At 36.4% G+C, this 20,284-nt stretch overlaps 1 protein-coding gene across 5 annotated transcripts in view; it reads left to right on the plus strand.

Annotated features, from left to right (window-relative positions):
• The window catches only part of POU2F1 (POU class 2 homeobox 1), a 181,034-nt gene that overhangs the window by 125,933 nt on the left and 34,817 nt on the right, over positions 1-20,284 (plus strand). For 3 of the 5 annotated variants that reach the window (XM_057528826.1, XM_057528830.1, XM_057528835.1), the window contains 7 exons: positions 2,717-2,817; positions 5,081-5,134; positions 7,028-7,147; positions 9,319-9,507; positions 10,955-11,081; positions 12,197-12,291; positions 17,669-17,842. In XM_057528826.1, the coding sequence (XP_057384809.1) occupies positions 2,717-2,817; positions 5,081-5,134; positions 7,028-7,147; positions 9,319-9,507; positions 10,955-11,081; positions 12,197-12,291; positions 17,669-17,842 (860 nt within the window). The remainder of the gene's footprint in view (positions 1-2,716; positions 2,818-5,080; positions 5,135-7,027; positions 7,148-9,318; positions 9,508-10,954; positions 11,082-12,196; positions 12,292-17,668; positions 17,843-20,284) is intronic. The other 2 variants (XM_057528854.1, XM_057528846.1) reach the window with 2 other exon arrangements.

The raw sequence follows: 20,284 nt of genomic DNA on the forward strand, positions 1-20,284 counted from the left end.
ACATCTTGAGCAATTGATTTAATATCCCTTAATCTCTGTTTCTTCACCAAGGACGTGTTGTATACAAGATCTCTGAAGTTTACCTCAGTAATACTGTTCTAGTGACAACCTTATAAACTCTTCAGCTCTGGCCTCTGTCATTTCTAAATTCCTCTGGATCAGCTTTCTTAGATGTTTTATTAGGGTTTCTCAAACTCTATACTATATCTTATGTTAAACTTCTTATGTAATTCACCCTCTCCCCCAACCTTTTAATTTCCCTGGTTGCTCCTTTGGATGTTGCTGTTTTCTCAGGCACGCATTTGGTTTTGGCTCCCAGCATCCCTGTCTCTCCATACTGTCTTCATACTCAAGTCTGATTAGGGTGCATGTGTGTGTGTATCTGTTCCCCTCTCCTTCTTTAGTCCAGATTATGTCGTTATGTTCTACAAGAATGATTTCTATATAATGTCTACTTTCTTCTACCTCTCACCTCCCAATGGAACCTCAGCACCTTCATTTAAAAAAAAATACCTGCCTTAGACCTCTGCTTATCTGAGTTGTTGTCTAAGTATTTTTTTCACCAAACCATGCTTTGGATACCATACCTTTATGCCACCCCTCCCCACCCCCAAGAGGCTGAGCCAGGGCACATTACCTGTAGGATACTGGAGTAGGCTTTGTAGCAGGGATACCAGAGATCAGTCAGTCTTGCATTATATAGTTCTTTGTGATTTACAAGAAGCTTGTTATCATTTTTATGAGAACTTGAAAATGGAACCAGTGTGTGGAATTTTTATGGTCTCCATGAGAGTGAAATATTTGGTTCTGGAAGGCATCTTCATTTGGTGATATGTTAATCTCTAAGTGCTTGTCTCTGTTTTTCAAAATCTTATCTTCTTTTAGCGTTGTTGATTTATTTAATATATCTTGAGCATGTTTCTCTGATGGTGCACAATCTTAAAATCTTGATGTTTAAGTAATGATTTCCTGAATCAAGATAGAGACAGCAGCTAATGACAAAATGTGCAACTTTATTTATTTATTTTTTTAAGTTTTGTTTTTTTTAATTTATTGATTGATTGATTGATTGCTTGATTGCTATGTTGGGTCTTCGTTTCTGTGCTAGGGCTTTCTCTAGTTGTGGCAAGCGGGGGCCACTCTTCATCGTGGTGCACAGGCCTCTCACTATCGTGGCCTCTCTTGTTGCGGAGCACAGGCTCCAGACGCACAGGCTCAGTAGTTGTGGCTCATGGGTCTAGTTGCCCCGCGGCATGTGGGATCTTCCCAGACCAGGGCACGAACCCGTGTCCCCTGCATTAGCAGGCAGATTCTCAACCACTGTGCCACCAGGGAAGCCCCCTGTGCAACTTTAAAATAGTGAAACTTCTCTATGTGGCTTATGGAAGTGACCCTAGTTACCTTAAATTTTATTTCATACTAGTTTCTCACTACTTGACACAAGCATGTACTCTTTTAATTTCATTAACTGTATATGTCTAAGTAGTTCTATATTTCCTATCTATGAGAAATTTTAGGAAAAACCATAAGAGAACAATCACTATGGGATTTTTCAAGGAGGTGAAATATATGTACACTTTTTTAGTAATTATCTCAAAGAAACCTTAAATAGCTCTTGTGAGTCATGTGATCTACCTAATTATTCTATTAAAGTGATACATTTGCTAGCAGTTAGCTAGGATATATAATGGCAGAAGTTAGCACCCTTTTAGAAATACTGCCTGAGGTTTCTAACTTGCACTGGTTTAACTGGTCTGCTCTATGTGCACACACACAGGGGTGAGGATGAGAAGACGAGGTGTTCCAGTGGCAGGAAATGGAAGCGCAGTACCATGTTCACATGACTCAGTGATTCTTGCAGGTTCCCATAGTCTGTTATATTTTATTCAGTACAAAGTATTCTGGTTATTTCTAAGGAAGAGCTGGATAGAGTCATTTAAAAACAATGTATTATATCACTTAGAAAATATTTCTGGGTATTAGGGTGGTATGTCTTTCCATAGATTAGTCCTATTCTAACATTAGATTGCAGCATACGTGGTTAAAGGCACTGGCATAACATTTAGAAAATTATAATGATAGCACAGCTCTTGCTAATTAGATGTATGCCGCAATCTATACTTTGGGATTGAAGAAATTAGTAAAACCATTTTGTTTATCTTGTAAATGATTGCTTTTACTGTCAGATTGTCATTTATTAAGGCATTTTAAGTTAAGTGTAAATTCATCTTGGTCTTGGCAAAGTCACCTGTGAATTTCTTCTGTCCAAGCCAAGTACTGAGAAGGGAGAGACTAGAAGAGAGCCTTGGTACCCCCTTAGAACTCTGTCTCTACCAGTCTTCACGACAGTATAATGATGATAATCTCTTCTTCAAGCCACCTTAGGTTTCATGCTTGTTCTGACCCCACTTGCTCCAATCACTGCTTTCCCTTCTGAATTAACACAATCTTATGATTGTAATTCATTATTTATAGTTTTGTTTCTGTTTCTTAAGCTTTATCTGTGTTCATGTACTTGTCCTACAGTACTACCTTTTGAAGAAAAATCATTTTACTCTATTTCCTTGTTCTTTTGAATCTCTTCTTCTCCTTGGGGGTACTTAGAAAAATGCTTATACAAAATAGGTGCTTGATAAATGCACCTGTTTAAGAAAAGTCTGGTGCTTATTTCAGTTTTTGTGTTTTTAATAGTTATATTATTTTGCTTGCTTTCTAGGCACACAAACCAATGGTCTGGACTTTCAGAAGCAGCCTGTGCCTGTTGGAGGAGCAATCTCAACAGCCCAGGCCCAGGCTTTCCTTGGACATCTCCATCAGGTAGAATGTTCTGCTCAACCATATGTGAGAGTAAAAAATGGAGGCATGGAATGCTAGGGCCTGGAGAATTGATTTCAGAATGTGGGACTGTTTAAGTTGATTAAAACCTGGTGCTATCAGCATCTAATCATGTCATTCTGAATGGTTAGTATGGAATCCTATAGCTTAGTTGACTGTATAGCTATTGACCCCACAGCTGTGTGAACAAAAGAGTTCCCTGTTACAAGCAGAATATATGTATAACAACTGGGTTACTGTTCTTGTGAGTGTGGTCTGTGGTGGCTGACTGAAGGTAGTAAATGACGAAATCATCCATGCAGCCCCCATTGCCTGAGGCCTGCTGTGTAAGGCTCTGAGCTCACAGCTCATAGCCCTTCTTTACAACAGTTTCAAACCATTTTGATTTGGGCTACTCAGAGCCTTTGCTTGACTGTGAACCCCCTGGTTTGGGGTTCAACTTTATTACCCTTATGTTACATGAATTACTCCTAAGTCTAAAACAGGCTGTGGATTCTATTCATCCACATTTTCGCTTTAAGGTATAGGGAAAGGGAATATAAAAACAAACATTGACGCCCCAAGAGTTTTGGGATGTGAGAACTGGTTGAAAATGGAAAGTAAATAAAACAATGAAAACATTTGGGAGACAGATTATCAGAGTGTCTCAACCCCTTGATTTATGTTAACATAAATCAAGATTTATTTATGATAAATTTATTTATGACTTATTAGAGCAATACTTTGCGTAACTTGGTGATCTTTACCTCAGATAAACCCTAGAACCAATTTAGTGTTCAAATTGTGTTGGTCAGCAGTGTTGGTGGTAGTGACTTTAGTGATGGTAGTGCCTAATGGTATTAGTGGTGGAGGTTCAATGAAAAGCACATATGGACATAAAATAATAGATATTCAATAATTATTTGTTGAACAAATGAATGAATGAATGGTAAAATATATGGGAATACAGACAAAGAAATGATTAACTCATCCTGTATAGTCTAAGACATTTATCGTAGAGAGGATGATTTTTGAGCCAAGTTTTAAAGGTTGTTGGGAGCTAACTAAATGGAGTTGTAAAGGGATGCTCTCACTTTTTATTTTCAACTTTCTATTTTGAAAACTTTCAAATCTACAGAAAAGTTATAACCATAGAACAATTTTCAACCAAAAGCTCTTCATCTGGCATCACTAATTGTTACTTTATTACCATATATGCTTAATCTGTGTTTGTGTTTCTGTTTGTACACATAGATTTTGTGTGTATATATATATGTCAACTTGTCCCATTATTGTGATACTAAATTTGACCATTTGATTAAGGTAGAGTCTCAGATTTGTCTACTGTAAAGGTAACTTTCTTCCTCATAATTAGTAAATAATGAGGAGATACTTTAAGACTTGTAAATATCTTGTTCCTCAACAAACTTTTACCCAGAAACATCATGATTTAAATAAAATCACAAAGAAACTTTATCTCCTTTAAACCTTTGTACCTGAAACTCCTTCCTGTGGCTCTTTGACTGACTTCTTAGCCTTTGGTCTTAAACATACTATCTTTTCATATAGTTCTCCCTTGGTTACACTATGTCTAAAATGTGTTCTCCAGAAATCTCTGGATTTTGTTCTGTTTTAGCTGCTTTTCTTCTCTTTTCTCTCTCTTTTTTGTTTTTTTTGGGGGGAGGGTTCTTATTTCAACTCACAGGACTTTCAGTTTAAATAAAGGAAACAGCACTCAGTTAATTTTAGTTATCTCTGAACTCTATACTGATCTCCATACCAACACTTACATTTAAGTTCAGGGAATCTTGATGCTATGTGGTAAATCCAAAATGGAACTCTTATCTTCACGTTAATGACACTACCATTTTCCGAGTCTTCCAAATTTGAACCTGGAATAATACATGACTTTTTTTTTCTTCACCTATATCCAGTCAGTTGCCACGATCCTATGTAGCACCTTGAAATACTTTTCATGTTTCCTACTTCTAATTCCCACTGCTGCCATTCTAGAGTTGGTTTCCATTTATTCTATCCTAGTTTATATAACAATCCAGTTATTTTGTACAGTGTTGCTCAATTTGAATTTGTCTGATGTTTCATCACAATTAGATCAGGTTATATACTTTGGGAAGGAATACACTATAAATAACGCTTGGTTCTAACTCAGTAAAACATACATTTGTAGAGGCTTGTTGATGACAACCTCTAATGATGGATGCCAACAGTATTAGACTAGAACTTCCCCGATTTCTTTACTTAATAGGTCCAGCTCGCTGGAACAAGTTTACAGGCTGCTGCTCAGTCTTTAAATGTACAGGTAAGCTGGGACATGGGATTATGGATCAATTTTTCTATTCATTTTTACCATATTTTTCTGTAATGAGTATGCAATAATTTTATAATGAAAATACTTAGAATTATTACTTTTTTTCTTACTGAATCTCAAAAAGATTTAAATAATGATAATCGTTGCCATTAATGAAAAGCCATTTTATATTATGCCACTGTGAATGTCCAAAGGTGAACAAGAAAAGTCTACTTTCAAAGTTTTATATGTAAGTTCGGTAAAAATGTTTCTCAGTTGTACAGCCATAACACATGCCTAAACACAAAGCCAAAGAATACCTTAAATGTCCTTTTGTTTCCAAATTTCTTTTTATTTATCATTTTTCATATCTTAGGAAAACACTATAGTATAGGAAAGAGCACTGGAATGAAAGACAGAGGTCCTAGGTTTGAATTCTCATTCTGCCGCTAACTAGCTGTTTGAACTTTGGCAAGTCACTTAACCTCCTGGGGCGCATTTTTTTCTTATACAGTTGGCGCTCCCTATCCCAAGGTTCCACATCTGCTGGTACAGAGGGCTGGCTGACTGTGAGGGACTTGAGCATCCACAGATTTTGGTGTCCATGGGGGGTCCTGGGACTAATCCTCTGTGGATACCAAGGGGCAACTGCATGTATTTAAGTGGGGAAGTTCAGAAGATCGCCAGGGGTCCTCTCTGCTCTAAAATGTTGTGAGTTTGAGGATTGCAATTAAACATATTTATAAACATTAATGAGCTTCATACAGTCAAAATTTTGAAGACAACACTTAAATCTGGGTGCTTTGTTTCTATGAACCATATGGTAAAACGTGCAAAGTTCAAGTATTATGCATGACTCCATGATATTTCAATCAACCTGCTACTTCCTTTCATTATAGTGTTTAGGTAACTAACAGTCAAGAGGAAAAAACAGTATTCTGGAAGGTTGATTTCAGTGTTGCTAATGACTAAAGACCTTGGGTTGAGCATTCCATGAAACCGAGTAGAGTATGGACCTAGTAACACATGGAGACAAGAAGAGAAAAGAAAAGGAGATAATGTGACCTTCCTTTCTGAGAGAGAGGAGGCGGAAAATTGCCTTGGTTGCCATGGTAAACTTTCATCCCTTAGAGAGATGTTGGCAAACAGGCTGTATCTCCAGTACGGAATGTTTACAGTCTTGCACTGTAATTATCTCTCAGTGACTGGCAGAATTAATCAGAGCCTTTATGTTAATTAGCCTTGCTGCAGTCCCCAAAACAGGTGGTGGGAAATATGCAAATCTTTGCAGAATTTTCATTCTCTGCATAACCAGTTTTAATTACCATAAAATTTTCTCTCAGTGCCCCTTACCAGGAGTATGTTCTCTTTCCCTCTTGACTGCAGCATTTTCCCTCTAAGTTAGTGTGTTACTTGATGAGGGATGCTAAATTTATAGTTTTTCAAAATATTAGACGAGAAGTTCTGTGGGTCAAGTAATCAATTTATAAGATGGTATATAAGGAAGTTTTAGACTGACCACCAAAGACGTGTCAAAATATTGGAATGGAGGGTCTGTCTAATGTAAACATAGGTTGAAATTGTATTCTTCACTTACTCTTTATTTCCAGAGTTGAGGATTGGGTTTGTGAAAAATTCTGTTGACTTGTGGAGGACCAAATTATTTTTTCTTCTTAAAAATTATAATTGCGCCTTTGCTGATATTGGAACAAAAAGTCTGAAAACTTAATACGTAAAATTAGGAAAATACAAAGGTTTAGAAGAAAGGAAAAGAGTGAAATCAGAAAACTCATGATTAGATAAGTCTGTATTGTAAATAATTCTTAAAACATGGAATTGTGAGTACATTTTTTTAAAATCAACTATTTTAAATCTTTTATTCCCCACCCCCACCCCAAACCTCAGTCTAAATCTAGTGAAGAATCGGGGGATTCACAGCAGCCAAGCCAGCCTTCCCAGCAGCCTTCAGTGCAGGCAGCCATTCCCCAGACCCAGCTCATGCTGGCTGGAGGACAGATAACTGGGGTAAGTTTTCACTGAGAGATTTGTAACGAACTTTCTCTGTGTCAGAACTGCCATTGGGGGACTTCCCTGGCGGTCCAGTGGTTGAGACTTTGCCTTCCAGTGCAGGGGGTGTGGATTTGATCCCTGGTCAGGGAGCTAAGGTCCCACATGCCTCACTGCCAAAAATCCAAAACATAAAACAGAAGCAATATTGTAACAAATTCAATAAAGACTTTAAAAAAATGGCCCACATCCAAAAAACTCTTTAAAAAAAAAAAAAACACTGCCATTGGCCAATATCTGATTAGAACTGTTGGCTGTAGCAGACAGTAACACGGCTGTGCCTGGCACTATTATGTCTTTAAAGGAACTTCCTGCACCGTGAGCAGCTCTGAGAAAGGAACTATCTTTGTCACGAGTTTTCAGGGTATTTTTTCTTACTATTGCAGATATGCTCTGGGTAAACTAAGGACTTTTTAAAATTCACGTTTCAACCGTTGCTTCATCATGCAGTGGCGTCACGATCCCGTGGTTGAGACAGTTACAGTGATGAAATTGTAGTTGTCAGTTTGGAGTTATAACATCACTGCAGAGTAATGGATTAGTACCTACAAAAGAAAAACATTTTAAGTTACCGTATAGCGTTCTAAAATGAAACCTCTGATCTCGTATCCTGGCTCTGTAGTTTACTGTATTGGCTAATTACTTCATCTCTCTGGGCCTCAGTTTTCCTTCAGTTAAATGAAGATGTTAATAATACTTATCTAACAATATTGTTTTAAAGATTAAGAGTAATAACATACATAAAACTCATAGAGCAGTGCTTGGCATATAGTAGCATTCAATAAATGTCATCTGTTTTTATCGGTAGTAAATTGGCCTGTGCAAATATATTAAGCTTTTAACTTTTCAGCTGTCTTCGCTCTGAGACATCATTAAAAATATTCTTCCAATGTTGAAAATTTGTCTATTAAGTTATCTTTTTGGGGGGTGGGTCGAGAGGAGTGGTAAGGAAGTTATTTGTTATTCAATTCACATCGTGTCAACCCACAAAATTTTTTATTTCCTTCATTTCAGTTAAGTTTGTTTTGGCAGTGGTGGAAGGCTCTTTTAAGAACTGTTGCAAACTTGTTTACAAAATCCCATCAGTAGAGATTAATATATGTTTACATATTATATAAAATATTTATAAACATGTATCTCGAAGCGTATTGGGTTTTTGAATGATTTGATTTTGATTCTTATATCTCTAATGCACAAACTGTATCGGACCCTTTTTGAAAGAGGATTGTGCCATTAAGTGACTGTACATGTGCTTCAGGAATATTCCTTCTTGGTTTGATCAGAACATGTCACCAAAAAGAAGGTAGAACATACTTATCACTTTAAGTGTGTTTGAAATAAGTTGCATTATGAAAGCAAGTTTAAATCTTCAAATACATTTCCTGTTTTCTTTAGGTTTTGTTTTGAGTGACTAGTGTTTACAATAGTTGGAGACACTTGGGATTCCAGGTTCAGAGTGGCTGGAGCTTCTATTAAACTTACTTGGGCATTAGGACTCATTTGCATGTAAAGAGAGCGGCTGTCACCACCTGTTTCACAGAGATAATGTGTTGGAAAGAGGATGTAAAGTTGCAGAGACCCAATGCTTTCAATAACAGAAAAGGCTGTTGGGGAGGAGGCTGTAGGGACTTGGAAAAGAAACAAATGGACCTCATATTCTTTAGTCATATCTTAGGACATAATGAAAATGATGGAATATGGCAGGGATTCATGCTAATGGGAAGCAGCTGGGCCTTATCAGTTCTTTCCTGGTCAGATCCAGCATCCTTGTTCCTCATTCATCTGACTAATCACTTGCTGTCCTGTTGGGTGTAAATTTCTTTTCATATCCTGTCAGCATTGATTCTTTTTTTTCTTGCTTACTAGTTAATTACTTTTTTGCCTGAACCCTAGGGCCTTGGACAAGCTTGAATGATTAAGTCCAGAGTGAGGACCACCATTTTAATTTAAATGGTCTGATGGTACTGGTAGCTTGATGGCTGATGAACATTTTTCGCCTCATGCTAGCCATGTGAAGTTGGGTAGCTAAGGTTTAATACCACGTGAGTTGCTTACTTCAAAGCAGTGGCCTTGCATTAGAGGCCAGTCTCCTTCAACCCTTTCCGACTGTTTGTCCTGATTTTGTTTAGCTGACTTTGACGCCAGCCCAGCAACAGTTATTACTACAGCAGGCACAGGCACAGGCACAGCTGCTGGCTGCTGCAGTGCAACAGCATTCCGCCAGCCAACAGCACAGTGCTGCTGGGGCCACCATCTCAGCCTCCGCCGCCACGCCCATGACTCAGATCCCCCTGTCTCAGCCCATCCAGATCGCACAGGTGAGTGAGTAACTCTCATAGCTGAGGCAGGAAGGGAGGAATAAGATGGCAGGTGTTCTTCGGTAATAAGCTTACTTTCTGATTGTTAGTGTGAGGTAAGTGGTGTAGCCTTCTTACCACGGAACTAGAAATAATACATTTGTTTGCTTATTTGAGTTGATATTATAAACACATAACTGATTATTTGAATAACTGACTGTTTATATTAAGTGACAATTCTTGAATAATTGGCTGGCATATTTCTGAAGCAGGGGATTACTGTATTTATTTTAATTAGCTAATTACAGCAGGCATGGGTTCTTTCATGTGCTCTGCAGTGAATGCTGCCACCCATGTGTGAGAGAAACTGCACATCGTCTTTCTGCTAGAGTGATTAGCTCTGTGCAGAATTGCATTAGAGTGTTGTTTGGCTTTAATTTTCGCATTTTAGGGCAAAGTATCCAGAGATAATAAAAATTTATTTAAGAGGCATAGACAGTTCTACCAAGGAGGAAAAAAGGTAAATGAAATCCTTTATCTCAAGGAGAGGAAAAAAGTGTAAGTAGTCATATCAGTGAAATGTATGAAGAGTCATTATGAGTCTAGTGCAGATAATTATCTTTATCCCCCCAGAGAAGGCTCAGAAATAGACTTAAATTGTAGCTAGAGTTTGACTGAACATTAAAAAAGAACCAATTAACTGAAAGTGTACAGAATAGTTGTCAGGCTAATCTTTTATGACTATTATATACAATCTTTATCAAGATCATGTTTTTATTTTGGCCATTTTTTTCATCACCAAATAAATGTTTTTAGTGCCTAAGCTGTGAGACTCTATGTTGACATTATTCTAATAAGATAATATACATGAAAGCATGTTGAAAATTATAAAATACTAGGCCAATATAAGCAAGTTTAATATGTTGTAGATCAGATTTTTATATGAATAGCTATTTTTTTTTAATTTTTACACTGATTTCTCAGTTGAGTTAGATAGGCTGGTGCCACATTTCATGGATCATTATAAATCTTTTAATGTATCGACGCAGGTTCAGATGTAGCACTCTCAGTTTTTGCTTAACAAGAGAAAACTCTAATCAAACACTTAAAAACTCAACATACTCTTTTCTCACTTGAGAGGAAAACCCATATTGGTCTCTACGTGTTAAAAACACAACCATAAGCATTTGTTCTGAGGGAATTTTAAATAACTATTGAAAATTACATATAGCATAAGTCACGACACAATATATGCCCACAGAAATAGCAAGTCCTTGTAGCAGCTCCAGGTTTCTTCACATGCTTTGTGAATGCACCCAGAGCACATCCTTGTTGGGAGTTTATAAGAATGTCAAATATTGACTCTTAATCTTTATTTGGATGGCAGAATTCATCATCTGGGAACCTTAAGATTAAGCAAGCTTTTATTTCAGAGTCTCCAATCCATGTTTTAATCCTAATTTTTTAGGATCTGCAACAACTGCAACAACTTCAGCAGCAGAATCTCAACCTGCAGCAGTTTGTGTTGGTACATCCAACCACCAACCTGCAACCAGCGCAGTTTATCATCTCACAGACGCCCCAGGGCCAGCAGGGTGAGCGCCTCCTTAGAGCTTATTAGTGGTACGGTACACCAAGGCTGTCCACTTGGGTGACATACATGCTGACTACTGTCATTTTGGCCCAGAAGCTGTCCGTTAGAACAGTGTTTTTATTAAATTTTATTTAACTTTAAGCTCAGTATTAATGTTGAGAAAAATATTTTTTTTGTCATGCATACCTAATTATTGAAGGTCATCCTTCACTGCCTTTCATCTGTTTAATCAGTAAGGAGGACCATGAGTTTGGCCAAAATTCTAAATTAAATTCTTCAACATGCTGAACATACATTGGATAAATTGCTTCTATGTTTTGATAGTTTTTCATGGGAATGTGTTCAAAGAATGGGCTGAGCATTGTAAGTATACGCTTCTAACAATCATTTGTTTTCTTTTAAAGTTTAAGAAGGAGAGAGTGTCACGTTAGAAATTGTGCAAATTTTGTGAATTATAAAAAATATCTTCAAAGCCTTTTAGTGCTGAATATTGTTGTGTTACTGCTGTATAAAGTTCAATCATGTTTGTAATGGAATCAGTATAGACAGTATCAGAGTATCAAGGCTTCAAGGAACATTAGTGCATCTCTATTGATTCCTCATTATTTCTGTTTTTTAGCCTTTTTTCTTCTTGATCATTCATTCCAAAATCTTTTGTTGTATAAATAACCTATGCCACTTTTAATGGATAGGATAGCCTGCCCCTTTAATGAACTAGATAGTTCTCTGTCCCAGCATATACTAGCTGTTTCTAATGGCTTCTGGGTTAAGAAGTTGAGCTTTTTTTTTTTTTTTTTTTTTGGAGTTTCAAGCTGCTTCCATTTAGAATACTTCCTCACTTTCATCCCTTCCTTGGTAAAATAAAGAATTGGCCAATCAGAGAGGTTATTCAGGTTACGCTAAAGACATCTACCAGTTTTAGTTTGTTCCATATCTTCTTGCCCAAATTGTATTTAACAAGACTGAATTTTAGGCAAATAAGACATTAAGAGTTTTAAGACCAGTAAGACTATCAGGCGATCAGTTGGAAATTTTCACTTCACTTTCTCATTTTTCCTTTTGCCATTTGTTCAAGGTAATCTTTAATGTTTGACATAACATATTTGTGTTTTACAGGTCTCCTGCAAGCGCAAAATCTTTTAACGCAACTACCTCAGCAAAGCCAAGCCAACCTCCTACAGTCGCAGCCAAGCATCACCCTCACCTCCCAGGTCGGTTTTCTTCCATGAGGGTTGCTTTCTTTTATCCTGTTGTCTTGAGACTCTTTGGGGATTTGTTTAACTTAAAACCACAACCCCTTAATAAAAATACTTCAAATAGTTTTCAAAAACTCACCAAAGTTTCAAAGCTAGGCTTATCAGCTTGATAAAGCAGTGCTACCAAATTGATGTAGTCTTTGAAAATCTTCAAGGAGTCCCTATTTTCTTATATTTTCATAAAGAATAACTGTGTTAGCACCAAATGAGTAATGAGTTCTGGCTGTTTGACCACCCTCCCCACCCTGATATTTGGCAGTAGAGATTACCACTTGAGCTAGACCTAGAACCTGAGTTAAAACCCATCATTGCCCTTTGCTCTTTCTCAGAAACTGCAAAGAAGCTCTTATCTCTGTGTTTTATTCCATCTCAACTTTCAGATGTTGCTTTAGCTAATTTTTACCAGAGTTTAAGGCATCTAGAGGGTCTAGGCAGGTCTAGGCATCTAGAGGTTTAAACTTTAGATCTAGTTCTGTTTCTTTCCTAGCTGTGATTTTGAGCATGTCATTTCACCTCTCTGCACCTCTGTTTCCTCATAGGTAAATTAGGTGATTGAGCTAGCTGATCCTGAATTCCCCTTCCATCTCTGATTCTCTTTGTCCATAATCGTGGAAGTTATCAGTTAATACTAACAAATTACTAGATTTGACAAAATTCAACAACTGTTTATGATAAAAACTCTTCTAGGAATTAGGAGGTAACTTTCCCAACCTGCTAAAAGGCATCTACAGAAAAACCATCATAAAGACTGAATACTTTCTCCCTAAGATCAGGAACAAGGCAAGGATGTCCACTGTTACCACTTTTATTCAGCATTGCACTGAAGGGCCTAGCAAGGCAATAAGACAAGAAAAATAAATAAAGGACATATAGACTAGAAAGGAAGAAGTAAAGTGTCTTAATTGGTAGATGACATGATTATCTATGTAGAAAATCCAAATCCAAGGAATCCAAATCCAAGGAATCTACAAAAAAGTTGCTGGAATTAATAATTGAGTTTAGCAAGTATGTAGGATACAAAGTCAATATACAAAAATCTATATACTAACAACAATCATTTGGAAATTGAAATTAAGAAGAAAAATATTTACAGTAATTAGGGATAAATTTAACAGAACATTTGTAAAACCTATATGTTGAAAACTACAAAATCTTGCTGAGTGAAATTGAAGAAGACCTAAATAAATGGAGAGATATATAATGTGTTTATGAAGACTTTGGTTGTTAAAATGTGAGTTCTCTCCAAACTGATCTATAAATTCAACACAGTCCCAATTAATATCTACAGGCTTTCTTTGGAGAAATTTGCATGGTGTTTCCAACATTTGTACAGGCTTGTAGAGGACATAGAATAGCCAAACAATTTTGAAAAGTAAGAAAATTGCTGTCAAGAATTATTATAAAATACAGTAATAAAGACTGTGTGGTAATGGCATATGAATAGAAATGGAACAGAAGTCCAGTACACTCACACATATAGAGCCAACTGATTTCCCATAAAGGTGCCTAAGGATTTCAGTGGGAAAAGGAAAGTCTTGTTTCAGGTGCTGAAACAATTTGCTAGCCATAGGCAAAAAAAAAAAAAAAATGAAACTTACTCTTTATTTCACAATGATACACAAAGATTAATTTGAAAGGGGTTGCAGACCTAAAGTTCTAGAAGAAAACTTAGGGGAAAATCTTTGTATCCTTGTGTAAGATAGTGATTTCTTAAGTGAGACACAAAAAGCACTAACTGTAAAAGAAAACAAATGATAAATTTAATTTCATAAAAATTAAAAGCTTCTGTTGAAAAAATAAAAAGAAAAGCCACAGACTGGAAGAAAATATTCTTAAAACTTGTATCTAATAAAAGACTTGTATCCAGAATATATAAAGAACTCATACAACTCAATAAGACAACGTGGTTTTTTTTAAAAGGGAGTGTATGCAAAATATTTGAAGATACTTCACCAAAGAAGGCACGTAAATACCCAATAAGCATATGAAAAGATGCTCAAAATTATTAGTCATCAGGAAAATGCAAAAGAAATATCACTACACACCCATTAGAATGGGCAAAATTAAAAAGACTATAATAATACCAAGTGTTGATGAGAATGTAAAGCAACTACAGCTCTTTTATATTGCCTGTGGGGTTGCAAATTGGTACAGAGACTTTGGAAAACATCTTGGCAGTTTCTTATAAAGTTAAATATACATGTACCTTATGACTCAGCAGTTCTACTCTTAGAAATGAATGCATTTGTCCACACAAAGACCTGTGTATGACTGACTGTTCATAGCAGTTTTATTCGTAATCACCCCAAAGTGGAAACAGCCTAAAGATTCATCAGCTGGTGAATAGATAACATGAATTTGGGCATATCTATATGATGGAATGCTACTCAGCCATAGAAAGAAATGTACTTCTGATACATTCAAAGTCATGTATGAATTTCAGAAGCATTATGCTAAGTGAAAGAAGCCAAACATAAAAGACTGTATACTGTATGATTCAATTTATATGGCATTTTACAGTAGACAAAACTATAGGGACAGAAATTGTATCAGTGGTTGCCAGGGGCTGGGGGCTGGGGGTGGGGATTGACAGCAAAGGACACAAGGAAACTTTTGGGGGTGATGGAAATATTCTGCATCTTAATTGTGGTAGCAGTTATATGACTATATAGTTGTCAAAACACATCAAACTGTACACTTTTAAATGGTGCACTTAACTGTGAATAAGCTGAATTATAAAAATGAGGTTGGAAAAAAGCCTATACCAGCAATTCCTTCCTGGCCTACAAGCTTTGTAAACAGTGGCAGGGCTGTTGTAGCTTCATCCTGACTCCTGCTCACTGAATTTTACTCTACTATTTCTAGATCTGGCCCAGTCCAGCCTGAGGTTTCTGGAGTTGGGGTAACTTATGTGTAACCACCCCACCAAAAGGTACCCAAGCTATTTTTAGTCCTATATTATTTGAGAACGGGGCTACTTCAAGCCTAGAAATGAAGCAACCATCTGATAGTTGAGACTCACCTCTACTTATCAACCAGTTTCAGTGGGAAGTTACAACCACTTAGGACTCTAATATGGTTGGTAGAGTTTTGGGCTCCTCCAGATGGTCATATTAAAATTTTCTCAGTGTCAACGGCCAGAGAGATGAATTTTGTTGTCTTCATTGAAGCAGGATGATAGAGAGGAACTTACGCCAGGTGTAGGCCTGTGTAATTGCTCTTGTGCAGTTTTCAGGGCCAGTTAGTTCAGTTGGAGAAAGCATATTACTAATGAGGTCAAAGTTAGGGGTATATGACCCATTTAAATTACAAGAAAAAAGCACATAACCATGGACTTCATCTGTAATCTTGTCCTATAATCTCTCACCTGGGCTTCTGTTCACAGGAGGGGTTAACTGAGCAGTTATGATGCAGTCAAGGCAGCACATCCCAGTAGTGAATACTCAGAAGGGTGGGTTCTACTCAGAGGTTGTGAGTAAAACAGTGTAGCCTTGTGTTTGTGTAATAAGGAGATTTAATATTTTCTTTTTTTAAAAAAAAAAAAGATTATACCCTCATGTCCCCAGATAAACTTTAGATGGATTTCAGTAATTAAATATTTTAAAAGACATAGAAGGAGCTAGCAGAATATTAAAAGGAATTTTATCCAAGTTAGAAATAAGTCAAAGCTTTCTCAGATTTGAAGCAACAAGATATTAGAAAGGAAAAAAACAAAAGTTCACCCAAATGATAATTTAAGACTTATGTACACTGAAAAATAAAAGGAAAAAAGCAGATTGGGAAAATTACTTGTATTAATACAACAGACAAAGACTTTATCTATAACATTTGATTGAGCGCTTTAAGGATAAGGATGAGAATAAGGATATCATTAATATACACATGGGTTACGGATGTAAGTTCAATTCACATGAAACGAAATACAGATAATAATTAACACGTGGGGAAAATTTGGCTTTAAGTAATAAGAGAAATATGAATTAAGGAAACAGCAAAGTACAATCTACTCCCTGAGTTAGCAAAACATTTTTTAAAACTGCTAGTACAAATCATGTGGAGAACATGGTATAGTGAGAACCAGCATTATGTATGATGTGTACCAAAAGCCATGAAATTGTTTATGGTGTACTCTTTATCCAGTTACAGAAAATCCTTTGTGAATTTACCTCAAAGAACTAATTACAAAGGTGGAAAAAAGAACTGTATGCACAAAGTTTTTCATTGTGGTGTTACCTGTTAGTGAAAACAAATGAAAAAGTGCCTAGCAATGAAGAAATTGTTAAATAAATTATGATAATATTGCCTTTCAGTCAGCCTTTGAAAATGATAATTACGATGATTGAAACAACGTAGGGAAAAAAATTAAAACATAATGTTAAGTGAGAAAAGCAGAGTATAAACTTATGTTACCATAATTACAGTTAAGGTTAAGAAAGAATGTAGATCTGAGGGAGGATGAAAACTTCTAGGGGTAATGGATAAATTTAGGGCATTGTATATGGTGATGGTATATATTCATGGGTGTTTACTTATCTTCAAACTCATCAAGATGTATACATTATATGTGTACAACTTTTTTGTATGTCAGTCATACCTCAATTAAATAAAAAATGTTAACTCTTCGATTTTATGCCCTATGGTCCATTCCAATGTATTAATCATATTTTAAAAATTACTCTGATGTGTGGGATGTATGCCTTGTTAGTAAAGATTTGAAAATTGTAATTTGTGAGAAACATTTACAGATTAAATTTAGTGCAACAAATTAAAAACAGCATAAAAAATGTAGCTCTATGTACGAAAACTTGAACAAGTAGGCAGAAGTGAAGCTATTAAGTTATTTAAACTGTAGGTGATTTACTTTTCCCCCTTAAAATAGTTTTAATAACCTTATACATTTTTTATAATATTGTGTTACAAGTTGGAGATATGATAGTGATAAGACAGGTATGGTCTCTGCTGTTTTGAAACTTATAGTTTAAGTGGCATGTTTATGATACAGATTCTTAAAAATAAAGACTGATTTATTAAATGGCATGAGATGCATGTATTCAAACCATTTGAAAACCCAAAGACAATGGATTTCAGTTTTGTGTATTCAAGTCTTTTCCATAGACTTACATGTTTAACCTTAACTGTAATTATAGTGTATATAGCATCACACTCTGCTTTTCTCACTGGGTATTATGTTGTACCTTCTACAGTGACACATGGTCTTCGTAGTTCTTGAATACAGCCGTTTCCTTAAATTGTTTACTTGCAGCCATTCCAGATATAATCTTAAATATTGTGGTGTATGTTTGTTCTTATTCTTCTGTTCCTTCTCTAACAGCCAGCCACCCCAACACGCACAATAGCAGCAACCCCAATTCAGACACTTCCACAGAGCCAGTCAACGCCAAAGCGAATTGATACTCCCAGCTTGGAGGAGCCCAGTGACCTTGAGGAACTTGAGCAATTTGCCAAGACCTTCAAACAAAGACGAATCAAACTTGGATTCACTCAGGTAAGATGAACTCACCTTTAACTTAGGTTTCCCTCCTTGGCTGGGTCCAGATATTTGCTTTCCATGTCCAAAGAGACTTCGAAGGAACAATATATTTCTCAGCCTTCTTTTTCAGTTTTAGACTGTAACTTTTTGTTAGCCATTTTCTGCATTTATAAGTTTAGACTTTCATCGTATGTATTCATTTATAAATTTATAATTTACTGTTAGGTTAAAATCGTTAAGATTTCTCTCAGAACATAGGCCTCTGAAATTAGAATTATACCAATACATGGTGAGAATTTAAAAGATTATGTTGGAGGATGATATAACTATACTGAGGGCTTTGTTATTTGAAAAACATCTGGTTCTAGACCTTCGTGCTACATATGCGTAAGATTGAGAGGAGTAAAGATTACAAGGTCTTTTATAGTAGCTGAAAGGGGAAATGTGTGGAAGACTTTTTTTTTTTTTTTTTTTATAGTGGGTAATGTGGAGACTTCAGATGAAATAGATTGAGAAACTGATTGGAAATTGAATGCAAACTAAGACCCCTTCACTGTTACTGAAATGAATAGCCCAGTTTGCTTTTTTTTTTTTTTTTTAAAGAAATTCACGTTCTTTTATTTATTTATTTATGACTGTGTTGAGTCTTCGTTTCTGTGCGAGGGCTTTCTCCAGTTGCGGCGAGTGGGGACCACTCTTCATCGCGGTGCGCGGGCCTCTCACTGTCGCGGCCTCTCTTGTTGCGGAGCACAGGCTCCAGACGCGCAGGCTCAGTAATTGTGGCTCACGGGCCCAGTTGCTCCGTGGCATGTGGGATCTTCCCAGACCGGGACTCGAACCCGTGTCCCCTGCATTGGCAGGCAGATTCTCAACCACTGCGCCACCAGGGAAGCCCCTGGAAGACTTTTTTAAAACCATTTTTTGGAAGAGAGAAAGGGGTGGTGGACACACACACACACACACACACACACACACACACACACACACACACACACACACACACACACACACGAACTGAGACTGTTAATCAAATGGGAATCTGTTGAAGATGAAAATTCCAAGTTAATTTTTTAAAATGTCACCTAGCAGAGGGCTTTTAAAGTATAATAAGCTTAATGGTTTCAACAGGTGTTGGGGTATATGGGTTTTTTCCCAAGCACTCCTACTGACTCACTCTTTAATTAACCTGTCACAAGTAATACTTTTTAAAGCAGGAGAAGAATTAAACTGAATGACATTTATGTAAAATGATACAGGATCATTAGGTGAAATAAAATTACTGAAGTATAGATTGGATTGGGCATTTTAATGGAATCAGGAGAAACATTATGGTTTTTTCCCAGAGAATATAATTACTGTTTGAAATTTAAGCCACCACTTAAATACTATACAAATTATTTTATGTTGAACGTACAGTAGTGTGCCGCCTCCTCACTAGTGAGCCTAGTGCGGTCACTGGGCTCCTCCAAAATGACATCCCTGTGTTTTTAAGAACAGGCTTTTATTCCTTGTATTTCTTTGGTAATTTATTTTTGCTCAAAGAAACTATTTATTGAGAACATAAAATTTTTTTTTAATAGATGTAATTTTAGAGAAAATGCGCTTATGTTTGTGAGGAGTCTCAGTTGTGAAGAAACAAATTACAATTCAGAAAGATTTTAGTACTTTTGAAACATCTAAACCATGTGGCTTGTTTTCAAAAAGAAAGCTAAAAGATACAACTAGATTGATAGGGGTAAATTAATAAGCTTAAATAAGTATAAGGTTGGCATGTTTAGCAATGCTTCAGCTCTTAGGCTATTAGCACAGCATACTCTTACGTTTCCTAGGAGATTGTTGCCTGAGTGATATGCCAGGGATGTTAAGACCTTTAAAAATCTTTAACTTTTACCCAGATAGTGGTTTGCCTTTCTGTGGCATTTGACCCAACATACTGCCAGGGTTGTTGCTCTTTCTCTCTCTCTCTCTCTCCTTTTTCTATAAAAGAGCTTCCCTATGGTCTGGTGTTCTGCTGTATGGTTTTATTCTATTATTTGGCACAGCTCTTCCTTATTTTTCAAAATGACTTTGACTTTAGCAGTGGCAACATTTCACAAACCTTGACTGTGTGGATTAAGGCACAAAATTACTGGTGCAGAATGGGAAGATCAACCTGTGTTTTTAAGTCAGATACCTCAACTATAGTTTTTTAAACATTGCTTTGTATCTAATTTATTTACACACACACACAGAGGGTAAGTTAGACAGTCCAGTTATTAGTTGAAACAAACAAACAAACAAATCCCTATTCTCTGAGTAAATATACATGTTATTAGGTGTTTTAAACAGTAGTTGTTTTCTAACTTTATAATTGGTTATTAAGGATTACTGTAGATGTCATTACATAATTAGAAGGCATGCCATAGTCTAACACCATCCATCATATGTGATACATTATTTCCTAATCCCAGTCTTTGT

This window comes from Balaenoptera acutorostrata, chromosome 1 (genome assembly GCF_949987535.1).
Source record: "Balaenoptera acutorostrata chromosome 1, mBalAcu1.1, whole genome shotgun sequence".
Taxonomy (NCBI): domain Eukaryota; kingdom Metazoa; phylum Chordata; class Mammalia; order Artiodactyla; family Balaenopteridae; genus Balaenoptera; species Balaenoptera acutorostrata.